Genomic DNA, 18,460 nt, shown 5'->3' on the forward strand with positions numbered 1-18,460 from the left:
ATGAATTTTGCTTTGTGGTTCAGCTCACGCCTATCCCTAATCTTTATCACAGATACCCTGCCAAGCTACGAAGCATATAACATGCTCCTAAAACTCTGTTTGCCATTTATCAGTTTTTGATAGTTAATAAAGGATAATTCCCTAAACTTCTCTGTAATTCACACTCACAAATACAGATACGGCCTTGTGCACAAAGGATTTGATCATATCTCTGCAATAACCTGTTTGAATTCCTAAGCTAAAGTACATCATTTCATATTCTCCTCCACATTTCCCACAAATCCACTTTGGGTATATTTTTTAATGAAAGTCCTACCAAACCATGTTTGGGAAAAACCTTCATTAAAGCTGGAGAAAACCTTAAGGGTGAAGACTGGATGACAATGTTGTGTGAAAGCCTCCAGAAGAACATTTAGAGTTTATTTATTTATACATTCGATTTATATACCGCTCAAACCCTGAAGGGTCTCTGAGCGGTTTACATACAGATTCCAAATTCCAATTTAGGTAGCAAAGTGGAGCAAGAAATCTGTGTGAAAGTGATCTCAGTGTTTAGTAGAGATTTGAATCCTGGGCTCCATTATCCAGCCTATGCATCCTAATCACTGCTCTCAACTGGCATGTGCAACTGAGCCAGGATGTACCTCCAACACCAGAGAGAGAACTCTTTATGATTTTACACAGCCTGGAACATAATACATTTCAGCCAGCTACATTCACACATTTGTAATCAGGTACCATGTACTGAAGTGCTGAGAGATAAAGGGGGACACAAATGTGAAGCCATTCATAAAGATCTTTACAATATATTAAAAGTATTGGGGTATTAAAAGCATAGGATCTCACAATGTATTAAAAGCGTAGGAAAAACATGTCTAATTTTGGAAGTTAGACTCCTTCCCTCTTATGACTCGGAGTCTCAGAATGGCTTACAATCACCTTGTCTTCCTCTCCCCACAACATACACCCTGTGTGGTAGGTGGGGCTGAGAGAGCTTTGAGAGATCTGTGACTGACCTAAGGCCACCCAGCTGGCATCATGTGGAGGAGAGGGGAATCAAACCTGGTTTTCTGGATTACAGTCCGCCGCTCTTAACCACTACACCAAACTAGAGAGACAGGACAATTGAAAAATGGCATAAGGTTTCCTGTCCCCCTCCCCTTTGCTAGTTCTTCCAGTCATTCATGTGTGGAATCATGTGAAATGTACTTTGCCCTCTGCAGGAAAGGGTGTAGATTGTGGCCTATTTTTTTTTTTTAAGAAAAGACATAACAGTCATTGTAAAACTATAATGTTAGTACCTTTTTTACCTATATGTTCATTCTGGAATACTAAATGGTATTAACATTATTATTAACAAGCCAACTGGAAATGGTGTCTATTGAGTACAAATGAACATCATTCGCGATAAAGGATGCAGGCTTTCCACCTTCATAACCAGAGATTTGGATCCACTGAACAATGTGGTGTGCATGAAAACACAACTTTCTTCTTTTGTCACACACAGAGCAGCTTTCTAGATCTTTGCAGAAGTAACTGAAATGACCTCACTCAAAGCATTCACTGCCATTGTGGTGGTCTTCTGCTCTTTAAAATTTATATGCTTATGATAGGTTTTTAATTGCATTTAATTGTATTCTATGAAATGTTTGTAAGCTGCCCTGAGCCCACCTTGGAGGGGAGGGCGGGGTAGAAATCAAATAAATAAATAAAATCTTAACTGGACAATGATCTTTAGAAGACAGTGGGCTTTTGTTAATGACTTTACACTGTGAATGGAATTTGAGTATCACTCATCATTTTATACTGTGACTGAGAGTAGCACCTCCTCCATATTTTTGTACACCTTACAAAAAGTGATGCCAACTATTCGGCAAAATTAAGAAAAATATTAGATATGTGCCCAAAGATTAGCACTGGGAAAATAATATGAGAAGTAATATCAAATGTTCGAACAGACCTTAGGAAGCCACCATTCATACTCATTTTAGAACCATCTGTACTTAATAACATTATTTCAAGAAACTAAGCTACAAGTTTATATCATATTTTCATGTCATTGAATGATCAAAGCTGAGCTCATTGATATTATTTATTTTCTTTTAGTTTAGAGATATTTTTCAATCATTTTTTCCAAATTTATATGCACTTATATTTTGTGGAGGTGTTTCTGCAACAATAAAACATTTGCGAAACATAAGGTATTACACTCAATTGAGTTATAAAGAAAAGGAAATAAACTCACCGTGCCCACATTCTCCTCACCATCTGAAAGTTTTTTTCCATTGAACATCAAAGGATTATCAGGTTGCAAACCACTGAGGATATTCTCTGCTATTTGGACAGTGGGCTGCAGGAAAGTTAACTCATTTCTCCTGGATTCAGAAGATAAGCAGACCTGGTATGAATATGGCAATGTCCCATCCTCATAATTGGGAGGAAAAATGGCACCAGTCTTTGTATCAGGAATGAAACACTGAAGAAAGGTGGGATTCTTTGATTGTCGGAGTTTCATCATAATGGTCAGTGTTACTGTCAAAAGGAATAGAAACGACACCAAGGCCAAGGCCAGAACCAAATAAAACTGGAGATCAGACTGATAGTCTGAGTCACTGGGCTGAGTGTCCATTTCTGGAAGCGCCTCTTGGAAGTTCTCAGCAAAGACAAGGTTCAGAGTCACGGTTGCTGAGAGAGGAGACTGTCCGTTATCCTTCACCATAATGACCAGCCTCTGCTTCACAGCTTCCCTCTCCAGTAATGCTCGGGCTGTTTTGATCTCTCCTGTGTGGGACCCAATGGTGAAAAGAGAGGGCTCAGTGGCCTGCAGCAGGTGGAAAGAGAGCCAGGCATTGTGTCCAGAGTCAGCATCCACTGCCACCACTTTCGTCACCAGATAACCAGATTCAGCTGTCCGAGGCACCATCTCAAACAAAGATGAACTTTCAGTCCCTTGGGAAGGATAGAGGATTTGTGGAATGTTATCATTCTGATCCAGAATACACACTCTCACCGTGGTACTGCTATTGAGGGTTGAGAAGCCTCCATCTTGGGCCTGCACTTGAATCTGGAACTCCCTGAATTGCTCATAGTCAAAGGAGCGCTGTGCATAAATGGCGCCAGTCTCAGAATTAATAGAGAGGTAGGAGGAGAGAGGCAGGTCCTCAATGTTGCTCTTTAGGATGGAGTAAGTGATTCGTGCATTGCTATCAACATCTGGGTCAGAGGCCTTGACCCTGAAAATGGAGGATCCGGATGGGTTGTTCTCTGGCACATAGGCAGTATAGGAAGACTTTTCAAAGGCTGGAGGGTTATCATTGATATCTGAGATCTGTAGAGAGATGGTTTTGTATGTGGAGAGAGGTGGGATGCCCTTATCTGTGGCTGTGACTGTAATATTATATTCTGGAGTCCTTTCTCTATCAAGATAACTATCTGTGAGGAGTTTGAAATAATTATCTGAAGATGAAACTATCTGGAAAGGTACAAGGTCTCTGAGATGGCAAGTGACTTCCCCATTCTCCCCAGAATCTGGGTCATGAACTTTGAGCAAAGCAATAACAGTTCCAGGCATGGAGTCTTCAGGAAAAGTATTGGATACAGAAGTAAGTTCCACTTCAGGAGGATTGTCATTCACATCAAGAACCACAATCTCCACTTTGCTATATGCCACTAACCCACCCCCATCTCTGGCCTGTATTATGATCACATAACTTTGTCTTTCCTCAAAATCAACCATCTCCTTAAGTGTAATGGTTCCGTCATGGGGATTCAGGTTGAATTTCTGCTTGGCCCTTTCTGAGATTTTGTTGAAAGAATAAGTGATTGCAGCATTTGATCCTTCATCACTGTCAGATGCTTTAATCTGCAACACAGAAGTTCCTTTGGGTGCATTCTCTTTCAAGCTTACCTTATAGACCTCCTGGGTAAAAATAGGTGTATTGTCATTACTATCAGCCACTGTTACCATGATGTTGGTGGTCCCAGTTTTTGCTGGTTTGCCCCCATCCAGACCAGTAAGGACCAAGTGTAGTGTGTGTTCTTTTTCCCTGTCCAGCTGTTTCAGCAATATTAAGTCTGCATATTTATCACCGTCTTCACTCTCTTTAACATCTAGTTTGAAATAAGGAGTTGAGCTCAACTGGTAAGTCTGGAGGGAGTTGATCCCAATGTCATCATCTTCAGCATTTCCAAGGGAAAATCGAGCTCCTGGCAAATTTGATTCACTCACTTCAAGTAAAATATTTTCTTTTAGGAAATGTGGGGCATTATCATTGATGTCATCAATGAAAACATGTATGTGGAAGATATTCATAGGATTATGCACAACAGCCTCTAATTTTAGGACACAAGAGGGTGATTTCCCACAAATTTCTTCCCGGTCTATCCTCTCATTCACATACAGGTTGCCATTTTGTTCATTAAGAGTGAAATATGGCTTTCCTGAAGAAATACTGATCTTGCGTTTTGACAGCTCTCTTGCATCCAATCCCAAATCTTTGGGAAGATTCCCCACAACTGATCCCTTTTCTGTTTCTTCCAGAATTGAATAGTGAACCTGCTCAGACTTCGCCCGACAGAAAAAAGACAAGAGTATGCACAAAAAGAGTACTTGCCTTTTGATTTCCCTTGTTTTCTCCGCATGTCTACTTTCCATCACCCTCATTTTCAGAGCTGCCTTTCCAGGTTCTAGTATTTTCAAACATTCCATCCCTTTGGAATAAGAGACTTGAAATGTAGTTCTTATTACCTGATGGTCTCAAGAAAGGAAGAGGATTTCAGTTCTGGAGGAGCTTTTAATATAATGCAGTCTCCTTCAGCTCTCCTCTTCTGTATACCAGACAAATAATTCTGCAAGAGCCTCAGCTCCTGATCCAGTATTACTCCCATCTTGTCCAACAGCGACACTTTGAGTTCACTAGGAGAACAGCACTTCCCTGCTTTTTCTTCTCAATCTGTTTAACATTTATTCCCCCAAATGGACATCTTTTGAAGAGTAAATTTTTAGATGCATATCCATATTTTTATTAAAAATACATCCATATAATTTTAAACATCATATATAATTTTCTTCTATACATTTCCTCTGTATTTTAAAACTGTTTGCCTGTATGTTGGCTGCAAGGCAGAGTGGAAAGCCTGAGCCTTTTGAATTTCTTTGTAATATGGTATTTCTATATCAGATTAGGTAAGAAAATCAGAATCAATATACTCACAACAGGTGTACGCCTGCCAGAAATACAATTTATGCAAACAGCAGTTTGTTGAAAAAGATTATCACATTTGTATCATAAAATTAGTATCATAGGATTAGTTTAATCTTTACTTTTTAGCAACATGTTTTTTCAATGAGATTGTGACAGATGTCCTTATAGATTCCTGCCATGAGAGAAAGTGAGTTTATTGCTGTTAGGTTTAAAATGCTTCTTCAGAAAAATATTTTCAGCTTCCAATAATCAATTTTAAAACAAAATAAAAACACACATGGAGAAAGATGGACATCAAACAGTCTTGCACATGAAAGAATCAGAACAAAGTTATTCAAAATTGCCTCATTAAGAGAGAAAAATAATAACAAGAAAAGTACCAATTACAAATGGGCTTGGGGGGGGATATCTTTTCAACCAGTGCCTAAAAGGCTGCAGCTCTGGTGACAGGAGATAATGTGTGGACAAGGAGTTATATAATCTTGGCAACAGGACAGAAAAGGACCTATTTGTGGTGCTTACTCTCCTTGATCCTTCCATTGGGGCACATGATCTTTATCAGGAGGCAGGTTCATGTGGGAGAAGATGGTTCTTCAGGTACCATAGTTCCAGACTATGTAGAGTGTTGTGGTATAGTCAATAAATGCATAAAAGCAAACTCACAGCCAGAAACAATCTTCCAAAATGGATAACTTGGTGGTCAACCACCAACTACTGATCCACCGCCTCGCCGATGCTGGGATTCAGGGGTCTGTCTTGCAGTGGCTTTCCTTGTTTCTTCAGGGTAGGGGACAAAATGTGCCGTGCTGGTAGAACGAGATCCCAGAAGCCCTCAGGGCGGGACCTTTTACAGTACCGCAGGGCCTGCAAGACAGAGCTCTTCCACCAGGCCTTTAGTTAAGGAGCCGCATGCAACACATTAAGGTCCTGTGCCCAATACCACCACCACCACCAGCCCAAGCTTCGCCAACTTTAAAATCAGTTACTGACTGCATCTACTAGTATGATGATGCTACCCTGCCTTCACCAGCGCCACTTAAATTGTTTACTAGCACCTTATGTTGTGTTTTAAAGCTTTTACTTATATTGTTATTTTAGCTACTGCATTTTCTGTAAGCCACTCTGAGTCTGCTTCGACAGGGAGGGTGGGGTATAAATCAAATAAATAAATAATAAATAATAATAATTTGTTTGACTGACTCTTGCTAGCTGTCTTAGTGCCACATTTTCAACCAGCAGTCTTGTGAAGAGTCTCCAAAAACATCCCCAAGCAAACTGCACTGAAGTAACCAGTGCAGAAATAAAATTCCAAATCATACCTCTCAAGGAAAGGTCAGGGCATGCCATGTGACGCTGGTTAAAGGCACCACATGCCCCAAAGAAGTTCTGGGCTTCCTTCTCTAGGCTCAGATACAGAAATGCCCTTAACTGCAAACCTGCTCCTGAAGGCGAAGTGCATCCCTGCGCAATACAGGTTTACTCTGAAGATCCTTATTTGGTTTATTATCAATCAACAACACCTCATCTGGATTGAGTTTCAGTTTACTGGCCCTCATCCAATTCATTATGTTTCTCTGTATCGAACTGCTTTTCTCTTGATTTCATTTTCTCTGGAAGGTGGGTCCACAGTGAATACTATTTTTGTTCTGGACCACACCATGACTTCACATATTATGACCTTTTCCCTAGTCCCACAGCTGAACTTCTGAGGAGGGAATGATCTCAGAATGATTTCCCAAACTGCAGGTTGGCCTCTAATTAATCACTCATTGTGTCACTAATTAAGAAGCTGATCACCCTGCACCCTTATGCTGCATTCCACTACATTCTCTTCCAACATAGTTCAACTGAATTTAAAGCTCAGATGCACACACATAAAAGAAATATATGCAGTCATGGCTGCGGTCACACGGAACATTAGCCATGCGAGTCAGACGGAAGACATGCGGGTTTTCCGGGCGCGATCTCACCGGCACATCTGGGAAGTGTAGCACTCCCGTGGCTCAAACGAGGCTTCCTGCCGAAACCACGCGGCAAAAAACTAGTACCTCCGAGGTACTAGTTTCCGGAAACCGCGGGGCAAGGGCGGGCGTCTGATCGCGTTTCCGGTGGCATCCGGCGCCCGCCCATGTTCCCTGGCGAAAACGTTTTTTTTTTCTTCAAGTCTTTGTGGATGCGCAAAAGCACACAACGGAGCATGCGCAGTCATGGTGTGAACAAAATAAAAACCTTCCAGTTTGCCGCACCGCGCACTTCGTTTTTGCGCGCGGGATTGTCCTGCGATCGGCACCTCTCCTTTTCCACGGAACCTCCACAGTACCTCCACGGGAGGTCTGATCAGGTAACCGCGCCTTCGTTTGCCCCGGGGCAAACTGCCACACTTCCCCCCCGCAGTTTCCTGCCCGTGTGACCGGGACCCATGTTTGGTAAATATTAAAAGCTGGTGTGAAGCTGAGAAAAATACAATGCAATATAAATAAATATTTACAAGTCATTCTTACAGAAGAATGAAGGATTAAAAAGCCTCAGTGCATGTGTAATTCTTAGGATGCCACCCCTCTTACCAATCTGATATCAAGTTGAAGACATGCATTAAATAATTTGTTCCCTGGTTGGTATCTGGTAAGTACTGCTGATTAAAAATGGTGTATATTATAAAGCGAGTGTGTTTTCACTGACGAATGTCCAAAACTAAGTCAAAGAACCCACCAAAGGAATAAAAAAAAAAAGAAACATTGAGACACTTTATCTGACAGAACAACCCAATGGGAAATCCCTGGCAAGATTAATAATTACAAATATAATAAAGGAAAATCACATTCATAAACTTACCTGGACTATTTGGTCTCCATTGCTAAGATTTAAATCTTCAAAAGTTAGGATAGGATCATTTGTGTCACAGGTCTGTTGACTACAAAACTGGTTTTTCCTAGAGTCTGTGGTGAGAGAAACTTCTTGGCAATAGGAGTGAAGAAATGCTCGAACTCCATCAATCCCCACAAACTGTGAGACTGGAACACCAGTGAAATTCATACTCCCAGAATGACACAGCTGAGAAGTTCTCCATCTGTACACCCTGAGTGCCAGCAACACAAGGAGGAAGGTGAAAAACAAGCAGGAGACAAAAGCCACAGCAACCACCAGGTAGAAGGTGAGGTCCGACTGGGGGTCTGCAGGAGCTGAGATGCTGCTAATATCAGAAAGGCTTTCAGGGATGCTGTCGGCCAGCACCACAGTGACCGTGACTGAGGCAGACAGAGGGGGCTGCCCATTGTCCTTCACTAAAACCACCAGGCTTTGCCTGAGAGCATCCTTGTCCAGAAAGAAGCGGGCCGTCCTGATCTCTCCAGTGTGGAGTCCTATGGAGAAGAGCCCTGGCTCTGTGGCCTTGAGTAGCTGATAGGAGAGCCATCCATTCTGCCCAGAGTCTGCATCCACAGCCACCACTTTAGTGACTAGGTATCCAGGCTCAGAAGAGTGAGGAGCCAGCTCTACTCCAGTGGAGCCATCAGTGGGGGTAGACGGGTACAAGATCTGGGGGTCATTGTCATTCTGATCCAGGATGAAGAGAGTCACTGAAACATTGGAGCTGAGTGATGTGGAGCCTCCATCTTGGGCCTTAACCCAGAAGTTGATCTCCCGTATCTCTTCATAGTCAAAAGAGCTCAGTGCGTAGACAACACCACTTTCAGAATTAATAGACAGGTATGATGAGAAAAGGGATTGATCATGTCCTGCCATAATGGAGTATGTTATTCTGGAATTCTCTTCCCAGTCAGGATCATTGGCTTTAAAGGAAAAGATGGAGGCCCCTCTCAAATTATTCTCGAGGAGATAAGTTGTATATGCTGATTCTGCAAAGAGGGGAGGATTGTCATTTGTGTCTAAAAGGTTTAGAGCTATCACAGTGCTTGTAGAAAGAGGAGGGATCCCATGGTCAATAACTGTGACAGTGATACTATAGGATGCCACTTGCTCTCTATCCAGGACGCCATCTGTCACCAAACTGTAAAAGTTATCCATGGATTTTTTCAGCTGAAAAGGGAGGCTTGGATCTATGGAGCATGTGATCTCCCCATTGCTTCCTGAATCACTATCTTGCACATTTAGAATGGCAACAACAGTTCCAATTGGTGAGTTCTCGAGGATGTCACTGGTGAGATAGGTTACCTCTAATTCAGGTGCATGGTCATTCAAGTCCATAATGAAAATCACAACTTTTGATTTGTCACTCAGGCCTCCCCCATCTTTGGCTTGTACCTCAAATTCATATAAGGATGAATCCTCATAATCAAGGTTTCCTGCAAGAGTTATTTCACCTGTTGTAGAGTTAAGGAGAAATGTTTGAGAGTTACGTATCACTGGTGTTTGAAAAGAGTATTTTATCTCCCCATAGATTCCTTCATCCAAATCGGTTGCTCTTACTGTAACTATTGTGGACCCTTTAGGAATATTTTCTGTGACAGATGCTTCATAAACAGGTTGGCTGAAAACTGGAGCATTGTCATTTGCATCTAGGACAATTACGTGGATTTGAGCAGTGCCGGATCTCACGGGATCTCCCCCATCAGAAGCTGTGAGGATCAGATCATGAACTGATTGCTCCTCCCTGTCCAAAGGTTTATCCAACACCAATTCAACACGTCTAATGCCATTTTCATCCATTTGGACATGCAGAGAAAAATGGCTGCTGCTTGTGAGTTGGTAACTTTGTATTGAGTTTATACCCAGATCTGGATCTTGAGCTCGAGGAAGGTCAAAACGGGACCCCAATGCAGATGCCTCACTGATTTCAAGCTCTTGTTCCCATGGATGGAACTGAGGGTCATTATCATTCACATCTGTAATTTCCACTTCTATTCCATAAATCTTTAATTTCCTCTCAATAATAACCTGAAAAGTTAAGGTGCACTTCTCTGCCTGTCCACAGATCGCCTCTCTGTCTATTCTCTCTGAAGTTTGTAAAATCCCACTGTTGAAGTTCAAAGCAAAATATTGAATCATACCTGTCCTAGTAATGATCCGGAGTCCATGTTCTGAAAGATGCTTTCCATCCATTCCTAGATCCTTTGCAATATTCCCCACAAAGGAGCCTTTCTGCATCTCTTCAGGAATGCAATAGTGAATCTGCCCGGAAACTGCTTTCCACACCAGCAGTGTGATTAGGTATTGCAGGGTGCCTTTGTTGATGCTGCTCCATTGCTCCTGTGTCTCTCCCATCTCCTTGCAGCAAGGTAAGGGATTCTTGTTCTTCTGGCTCTGAATCCAAGGAAAGGAGGTCTCTCTGAGTGGTTTTTAAAATAAATGTTGTATTTGTTTCCTTCCCTGTAACATCAGATCAGATCTAATCACTCTGCTATTTTGTTCTTCAGTCTTCAACTGCAGTGCTTTGTTAGCTGGATCTTTTAGAAAAAATAATTTTTCTTTATTGGTGAACAGCGACACCCAGAGTCACGACCAGAAATTACAGATAATATTTATTAAATGCACACTTCTGTTTTCCTTGATCAAATTCTTCTTTTTCTTTATTAAAAAAGTGCTCAAAAATCCTGATAGTGTCGTCAAGATTAGACACAGTTATACATAAAATAGCATTATGATATATGTACCAATTCTGTTTTCTGTGCTTCGTTTCATAGAATCTTCATGTTGAAAGACATCTGATAAGCCATCTTTTCTGAACCCTGCACAATGCAGGACACCGAAAGCATTTCCCACAGATAGCTATTCAGCCTCTGCATGAAGACATTCAGCCAACAAGAGTGGACCTAGACATTATGCTAATTGGTTCTATTGTTGAACTGCCCCTGCCATTAGGAAGCTTCTCCTAATGTGCAGCTGAAATCCATCTTCCTGTAACTTCTGTCCATAAGATCTAGGCTTGTCCTCTGGAACAGCACAGTACACTTCAGCTGAGGAGTGTGATCATATCTCCATTCTCCAGCCGAAACAGGTCCAGTCCCTTCAAACTTTCCTCAGCACATTTCTATACCCCTCTCTCCATCTTTGCTCCCCTCTTTTGAACCCCTTCTGGTTGCTCTACCACCTTATTAAAGCCTGGTGCCCAGTAATGGACACAGTAATCCAGAAAAGCTCAGCAGAGTTGAATGGAACATTTATTTCTTTATTTACCTCATTTATACCCTGCCTGTCTCCCCAACAGGGACCCCAAGAGACAGACAACATTGTTCTTCCCTCCCCCTTTTCCCCCTCACAACAACCCTGTGAGTTAGGTTAGGCTGAGTGTGCATGACTGGCCCAAAGTCATCCAGCAAGCTTTCATGTCAGAACGGGGATTTATTTACACAGGAAGTTCTGATACTTTGTTGAATAAACCAATCACTTTGCCTTGGCTTAGGCTGTCTACTTTCCACTCTTAGTCCAGTACCTAGATGTTCCTTAGTTCACACCACACAACTCAGATCTCACTCTCCAGTCACTCCTTTAGAGGTTAACTTTGGGCTTTATTTGTCTGGCCCCTTTGAGTCTAACTGGTCACCTAACCAGCCTTCCAGACTCCTCTCTCCAGACACTCTAGCCTTTACTCAGCCACTTTATAAGTCCATGAGGAGCAGTGTTTCTGGTGTCAGTGACCACTCAGGTCTTATACTTTTACTCTCCTTGGTATATCAGAGGAATCAGTGCAGAGTGCTCTTCAGCCACAGTTCTTTACATCAACTGTTAACAGGCTGTTCTCTCAAAACTCAGTTAGCCGACTGCTCCTGTTAACTCCTCTCATCAACTCTCCTGGTCCACTGACTAAGTACTTCTCTTCAACTGCCAGATCCAAACTGACTGTTTGGTCCGTTAAATGCCAATCACCGAGGGTTCCGAGCTAAATGGCCCCCTCCTCACTCTGTCATGTGACTCATCGGTGTTCTGTGTTTACTTTCTGCTGGTCCCAGATCTTTAAGTCCGTCACACAGTCTAACCCAGGGGTCCTCAACATGGCGCCTGTGGATACCACAGTGCCCACTGACACCTTTTCTGGCACCTGCAAAGTGTTTTTAGAAAGTAAGCAGGACCAGGTGGGGTTTTTGCCCAGCAGAGCATTGGAGATCTGATTGGCTGTTGATATTTTTTTAAAAAAACATTTCAGTGGCAGCTGCTTGTTTTGGTTTTATTCTCTTTATCTCTCACTCCTCTTTCCCACTATATTTGTAAAAGCATACCCCTCTTCTCTCTTGCACTTGGACTTCCTCTGTATGTGTGTGTGTGTTTGTGCACATGGCTCCACCTCCTGAAGCAAAAATGTTGTGGTTGGCTCTGCCTCCCATACCAGCCAGTTTGTGGTTGCACCCACCACCCTGGGTCAAAATTCCAGTGCCTAAACAGTATTGGCCTTTTTTGTAGCTGTGTCACACTACCAACTCATGTTTGGTTTGTGATCAACTCTAATCCCGAGATTCTTGTCCCATGTACTACTGTCAAACTAGGTATTCCCATCTTACACCTGTGCATTTGATTCCTTTTGCTTACATATGGACCTTTACATTTTTCTCGTTACTCAATTTCCCCATTTAACTATATATGCATTACATGCATCTTTTCAGTTTCCATACATCTTTCATACATTCAAATGTAGTCTGCTTCTTACATGAATGCTATTTAATATTTTCACATTTGAACTAAGGCCATGCACTACCTGCTCGTTGAGTGGCAATGTTATTAAATATTTGCAAATACTACCAAAAATGTACGTAAAGAACATGATAGACCTGAAGGAGATACTATCCATTACTCAAATGGTTAATAATTATTAACTAATAATTTCCTGCGCTGAGGTAACTGTTGTTCTTACTGAGGGTTTCAAGAAAAGGCATTACAGAGATACATGATGATGACTTAGTGAAAAACACAGAGAAGGCAGCTGAATAAAAGATAAAATGCAAGATGCTGTGCTTAAAATCTGGGTAAAAGATCAATAATTACCTGGTAATTTAACAACAAAACGCTAGCTCACCTGGAGTATGATCTGATCTCCACTGGTTAAATTGAAATCTTCACCAGCTAGGATAGGATCTTTTATTTCACCAGTCAAGTGGTCTGTTGGATTGTTGGAATAATTTGCCTTGGAAATATTGAACTGGCTTTTCCTAGAGTCCGTGGTGAGAGAAACCTCTTGGCAATAAGAGTGAAGAAATGATCGGACTCCATCAATCCCCACGAACTGTGAGACAGGAACACCACTGAAATTCACATTTCTAGAATCACACAACTGTGAAGTTCTCCACCTGTGCAACCTGATGGCAAGCAACACAAGGAGGAAGGTGAAGAACAAGCAGGAGACAAAAGCCACAGCAACCACCAGGTAGAAGGTAAGGTCCGACTGGGGGTCTGCAGGAGCTGAGATGCTACTAATATCAGAGAGGCTTTCAGGGATGCTGTCGGCCAGCACCACAGTGACCGTGACTGAGGCAGACAGAGGGGACTGCCCATTGTCCTTCACTAAAACCACCAGGCTTTGCTTGAGAGCATCCTTGTCCAGAAAGAAACGGGCCGTCCTGATCTCTCCAGTGTGGAGTCCTATGGAGAAGAGCCCTGGCTCTGTGGCCTTGAGTAGCTGATAGGAGAGCCATCCATTCTGGCCAGAGTCTGCATCTACTGCCACCACCTTAGTGACCAGGTAGCCAGGCTCAGAGGAGCGAGGGGCCAGCTCTATCCCAGTGGAACCATCAGTGGGAGGGGAAGGGTACAAAATTTCTGGGGCATTGTCATTCTGATCCAGAATGAAGAGAGTCACTGAAATATTGGAGCTGAGTGATGGAGATCCACCATCTTGTGCCCGGACCAGGAAGTTAATTTCTCGGAACTCTTCGTAATCAAAAGAACTCACAGCATAAATAATTCCAGTTTCAGAATTAATGGACAGGAAGGAAGAGAGGGCAAAATCACCCATCTGACCTTTTATAATGGAATACTTTATCCTGGAGTTCTCTTCCGAATCTGGATCATCTGCCTTGAGTGAGAAGACAGAAGCACCTCTTTGGTTATTCTCCATGAGGTAGAAGATATAGGATGATTGGGGGAAGAGGGGAGGATTGTCATTTGTGTCTAAAATTTGTAGTGGAATGATTACGGTAGTAGAAAGGGAGGGTGTCCCATGGTCTTTGGCTGTGATCGTAATGTTGTATGCTTCCATCTGTTCCCTGTCAAGGGCATCAACTGTCACCAAACTGTAGAAGTTACCAATAGATTTTTTCAGCTGAAAAGGGAGATTTTGGGAAATTAAACATGTGACTTCACCATTAATTCCTGAATCTTGATCTTCTACATTTAAAATAGCAACAACAGTTCCAGTGGGTGAGTTCTCATTGATGGAGTTTGTGTGAAAGGAAACTGCTAATTCAGGGGCATTATCATTCAGATCTGTTACTGTGATCTCAACTTTTGCTCTGTCAAACAGTCCTCCATAGTCCTCAGCATGCACCTCCAATTCATAAAAGGATGATACCTCAAAGTCAATGTCCCCCATGACTGTTATTATACCAGTTGTTGAGTTTAGAAAAAACATTAGTGAGTCCTTCTTGGTGGCTTTTTTGAAGGAGTATTTCAGCTCTCCATTGATTCCTTCATCCAGATCAACAGCTCTAACTCTACAAATTGTGGACCCTATAGGAATATTCTCCTCAATGCTCACTGCATAGAGTGGCTGACTGAAGACTGGCGCATTGTCATTCGCATCTGAAACAATGATTTTGATTTGAGCAGTGCCAGTCCTAACTGGATCACCTCCATCAGTAGCTGTGAGGATTAGTTCATACATTGATTGCTCTTCCCTGTCGAGAATTTTTTCTAATACCAACTCCACATGCCTGGCACCATTTTCTCCCATTTTCACATCCAGAGAAAAATGGCTGCTGCCTGTGAGCTGGTAACTCTGCACAGAATTAATTCCAAGATCTTGATCTTGAGCTTCAGGGAGAGGAAACCGGGACCCTTGGGTAGATATTTCATTGATTTTCAGTTCTTGTTCCCCAGGAGGGAACTGAGGAGCATTGTCATTTATATCTGTAATTTCCACTTCAACTCCATACAGTTTTCTTTTACTCTCAACAATAACCTGAAAATTTAAGATGCATTTCTCTGTCTGTCCACAAATTGCCTCTCTGTCTATTCTCTCAGAGGTCTGTAAATGACCATTGTGGATGTTTAAAGAAAAATACTGAACCATACCTGTTCTAGTAACTATCCGCAGGTCATGGTCTGGAAGATGTTTTCCATCCATTCCCAGGTCCTCTGCGATATTCCCCACAAAAGAGCCTTTCTGCATCTCTTCAGGAATGGAATAGCGAATCTGCCCAGCAACTGCTTTCCAAACAAACAGCAGGATTAGATATTGAAAGATTCCTTTTTCTTTGCAGCTCCACAGCTTCTGTGTTTCTTCCATCTCCTGACAGCAAGGTAAACGGCACTGGTGCTCACTGGAACAGGATAGGGTCCCTCTGTTTTTTCTTAAACCAAAAGTTGCATCTGATCCACTCCTGATCACTCTGTTAAATGTTTCTGAATAGTGAAGAACAGTGAAGCTGAATTGGCTGATTTGAGTGCATTTCTCTGCTGAATTGGTGAACAGCGACACCCAGAGTCTCATCCCAAAACTTCAGTTGCTTTTTGTCATGAAATTATTCTCACATCTTTGGTCATTAGATTCTTCCTTTTCTTCATCAAAAAGTCCTGTCCAAAGCCTGATCTTCAGGTCTATGGATTCAGAATCTGATCAGACAAATGAACCTGAGTGGGATAATAACTGTATCCCAACAGTTTCAAACAGAGCATACGTATACAGAAGTATCCTACTTTTTGCTCTTTAGAGGACTCTGAGTTACCTTCCAGGTAACTGGATGAAAATAAAATTAAGTTTATGGGAACAAAGATAACTGAGTGCTCACCCAGATATTGCCCTTAGACTTTCGGATTCTCTGAGGTATTTTATGGAGTGAATAAGGTATAGCTGCATAGTATTCTCTAGCATCACACCTATCTTTAGCCTTGTCATTCATGCTTCCTCCACCCCACAATTAACTGAAGACCTGAATTCTTCTCAGGTGCTCCATTTGTAAAACAAAAGAAAAAAGCAAAATCCTGAAATAATGTACACTCAGATTCATCAAATGCAAAGATATGCACAGGGCTTTTTTTGTAGGAAAAGCCCAGCAGGAACTCATTAGCATAATAGGCCACACCCTGACACCACATCTCATTAGCATATTAGGTCACAGCCCCCTGTTGCCAGAAGTGTGGTCATCCAGCCACACCCACCTTTTGCTTCTTATTCCGTTTACCTTGTTTGTTGTCAACACCCAGGGCCTTTTTTTTGTAGCAGGGACTCCTTTGCATGTTAGGCCACACACGCCTATTATAGCCAATCCTAATGAGTTTCTGTTGTTGGGTGTGGCCTATTATGCTAATGAGTTCCTGATGAGTGTGACCAACTCAGGAGCCAGCCGGAACTCCGTTCCTGTGCGTTCCTGCCCCAAAATAGCCCTGGATATGCATACATAATAGAAAGTGGATTAACAGATTTAAGCAGGGTACTAAAGCAATATCGTATCATGGAAAATGGATAAATGCTCTTATATCACTTAAACTAGAATTGCTGCAAAGAACACGAAAAGGGTGCTTGCTGCCATATATGGTGCCTACCTAAGCCCTCACTTGAATAGTCTTAGGATGGCAGCGAAGTCCTAAACCAGAGTATCCTATGCTGGTGGTAAACCCTGCTGGAACCATGCCAGGATAGAACTGGATGGCAGCAGGGGTGTGTCATGGGAAGATCAGGACTTAATCACCATCCTAAGTCTCCCCAGGCCCTGGTATGCCCCCAACATTAGTGCAACACTATGCCACTACCTGGCCGATGTAAAATTGGGTGGCAGCAGGGGCATGTCATGGACAGGACAGGACTTAGTCACCTTCCTAAGCCTCTACAACCCTGTTCTCTCCCAGTTCCAGTGCAGGTGTTACACCACCAAAAGCCCTGGCATATCTCTGAAACATTCCAGGAGGTTCATGTCAGTGAAAAACTCTAATACCTTTTACATCCCACATCCATGACCTGGGGGAGTTTGATATATCAACTGAACCTATGGCCAGTTATAGCCCTCCAAAGCACTATATAAGCTCTAACCAGGATACCCACTGTTCAGAAGACAGGGTGCCAGTACAGGGCTATGAGTTATGTGGCCTGATGCTGGGGCACTTAAGGCCAAACTAGACATGACAGTTTTCCCCCAAGTCAGGGCCGCATCCCTCCAATATGACTTTAATGCTCTGACGGGCAGAGGTCAGCTGCTCCAACTAGGTTCCCAAATGCTGCAGGGGCCCAATTTAGATTGGAACTGCAGTGCAGGGGGAGGAGAGGATTCAACCCCCCTGCTCTGTTTATCTGATGTTTCAATTTACGGAATTATTGTAGTCATACATTTTTATTTCTACCTTAATTGGCTTCTCCTAAATCAGGAGCGCCCAAAATTCTTGATCCTGTGGGCATTTTTGGAATTCTGAGAAAGAGTAGTAGTGGGTACCACCACAAAATGGCTTTCATGGGACCAGGAACCAATCACAAAATGGCTGCCATGGGGAACAGTCACAAAATGTTGGGAGGTTCTAAGCCAAACATCAACCTACGAGGCAGGTAGCTGTTTCTGAATGGATATTCCATGCATATCCAAAGCCAGTACCTCCTGTGGTCAGGATTCACCCTCTACTTTGGGGAAGAGATGGTTTGGGGAAGAAGTGGACACCAAGGAACATATCTGTGAGCACTGTTATATTTATGGGCATCATGCTGGGGATCCCTGCCATAAAGGTTTTTTTGTAACCATGAGCTAACAGTAGAACTTTCTCCATTTGAGCATGCTGGCAAAATATATTTGTGATCATTAGTTTCCAGTGATCATCATACTGTTGTAACAAGATTGCATGAATTCCCTTTTTAAAAAGTATCCATGAAGTACAACATACATTTGTCCTTAAATTTTTTATTAAAATTGTTACACAAATTAACATTGGCTAAAGGAGCATTACTAGGTGCCAAACTATCTTTACATTGTTCCCAAATCCAGGATTTGCTTATCTCATATTTACCTGCCCTCATCCGTACTTCCTTGCTTACAATCATCCAGGCAGAGGATGGTATACTTGTTCTATATTCCTCTCCCTTCTCCCCAAGAAGGATGAGTACCATCATAAGTAAACCACTGTAGTAATGCATCTAAGACGCATGCATAGGAATATTTTGAGATGATAGAACT

The 18,460-nt window shown here is 42.3% G+C and overlaps 3 protein-coding genes across 3 annotated transcripts; all 3 read right to left on the reverse strand.

Annotated features, from left to right (window-relative positions):
- Positions 1 to 2,149: 2,149 nt before the first annotated feature.
- On the reverse strand, positions 2,150 to 4,663 carry LOC107110384 (protocadherin gamma-B5-like). The gene has a single exon (XM_015411161.1). The coding sequence runs from the start codon at positions 4,661 to 4,663 to the stop codon at positions 2,150 to 2,152; it is 2,514 nt and encodes an 837-aa protein (XP_015266647.1).
- A 3,361-nt stretch (positions 4,664 to 8,024) lies between these two features.
- LOC107110385 (protocadherin gamma-A6-like) lies at positions 8,025 to 10,424 on the reverse strand. The gene has a single exon (XM_015411162.1). It carries the CDS (start codon positions 10,422 to 10,424, stop codon positions 8,025 to 8,027), a length of 2,400 nt encoding a protein of 799 aa, XP_015266648.1.
- Positions 10,425 to 13,158: 2,734 nt separating this feature from the next.
- On the reverse strand, positions 13,159 to 15,594 carry LOC107110393 (protocadherin gamma-A6-like). Its single transcript, XM_015411170.1, has one exon. It carries the CDS (start codon positions 15,592 to 15,594, stop codon positions 13,159 to 13,161), a length of 2,436 nt encoding a protein of 811 aa, XP_015266656.1.
- Positions 15,595 to 18,460: the final 2,866 nt, after the last annotated feature.

This window comes from Gekko japonicus, unplaced genomic scaffold (assembly GCF_001447785.1).
Source record: "Gekko japonicus isolate JY-2015 unplaced genomic scaffold, Gekko_japonicus_V1.1 scaffold834, whole genome shotgun sequence".
Lineage (NCBI taxonomy): Eukaryota > Metazoa > Chordata > Lepidosauria > Squamata > Gekkonidae > Gekko > Gekko japonicus.

Bases quoted from the DNA above. Each gene is read 5' to 3' on its own strand.
- LOC107110384 (XM_015411161.1), bottom strand. From the start codon at position 4,663: ATGAGGGTGATGGAAAGTAGACATGCGGAGAAAACAAGGGAAATCAAA.
- LOC107110385 (XM_015411162.1), bottom strand. From the start codon at position 10,424: ATGGGAGAGACACAGGAGCAATGGAGCAGCATCAACAAAGGCACCCTG.
- LOC107110393 (XM_015411170.1), bottom strand. From the start codon at position 15,594: ATGGAAGAAACACAGAAGCTGTGGAGCTGCAAAGAAAAAGGAATCTTT.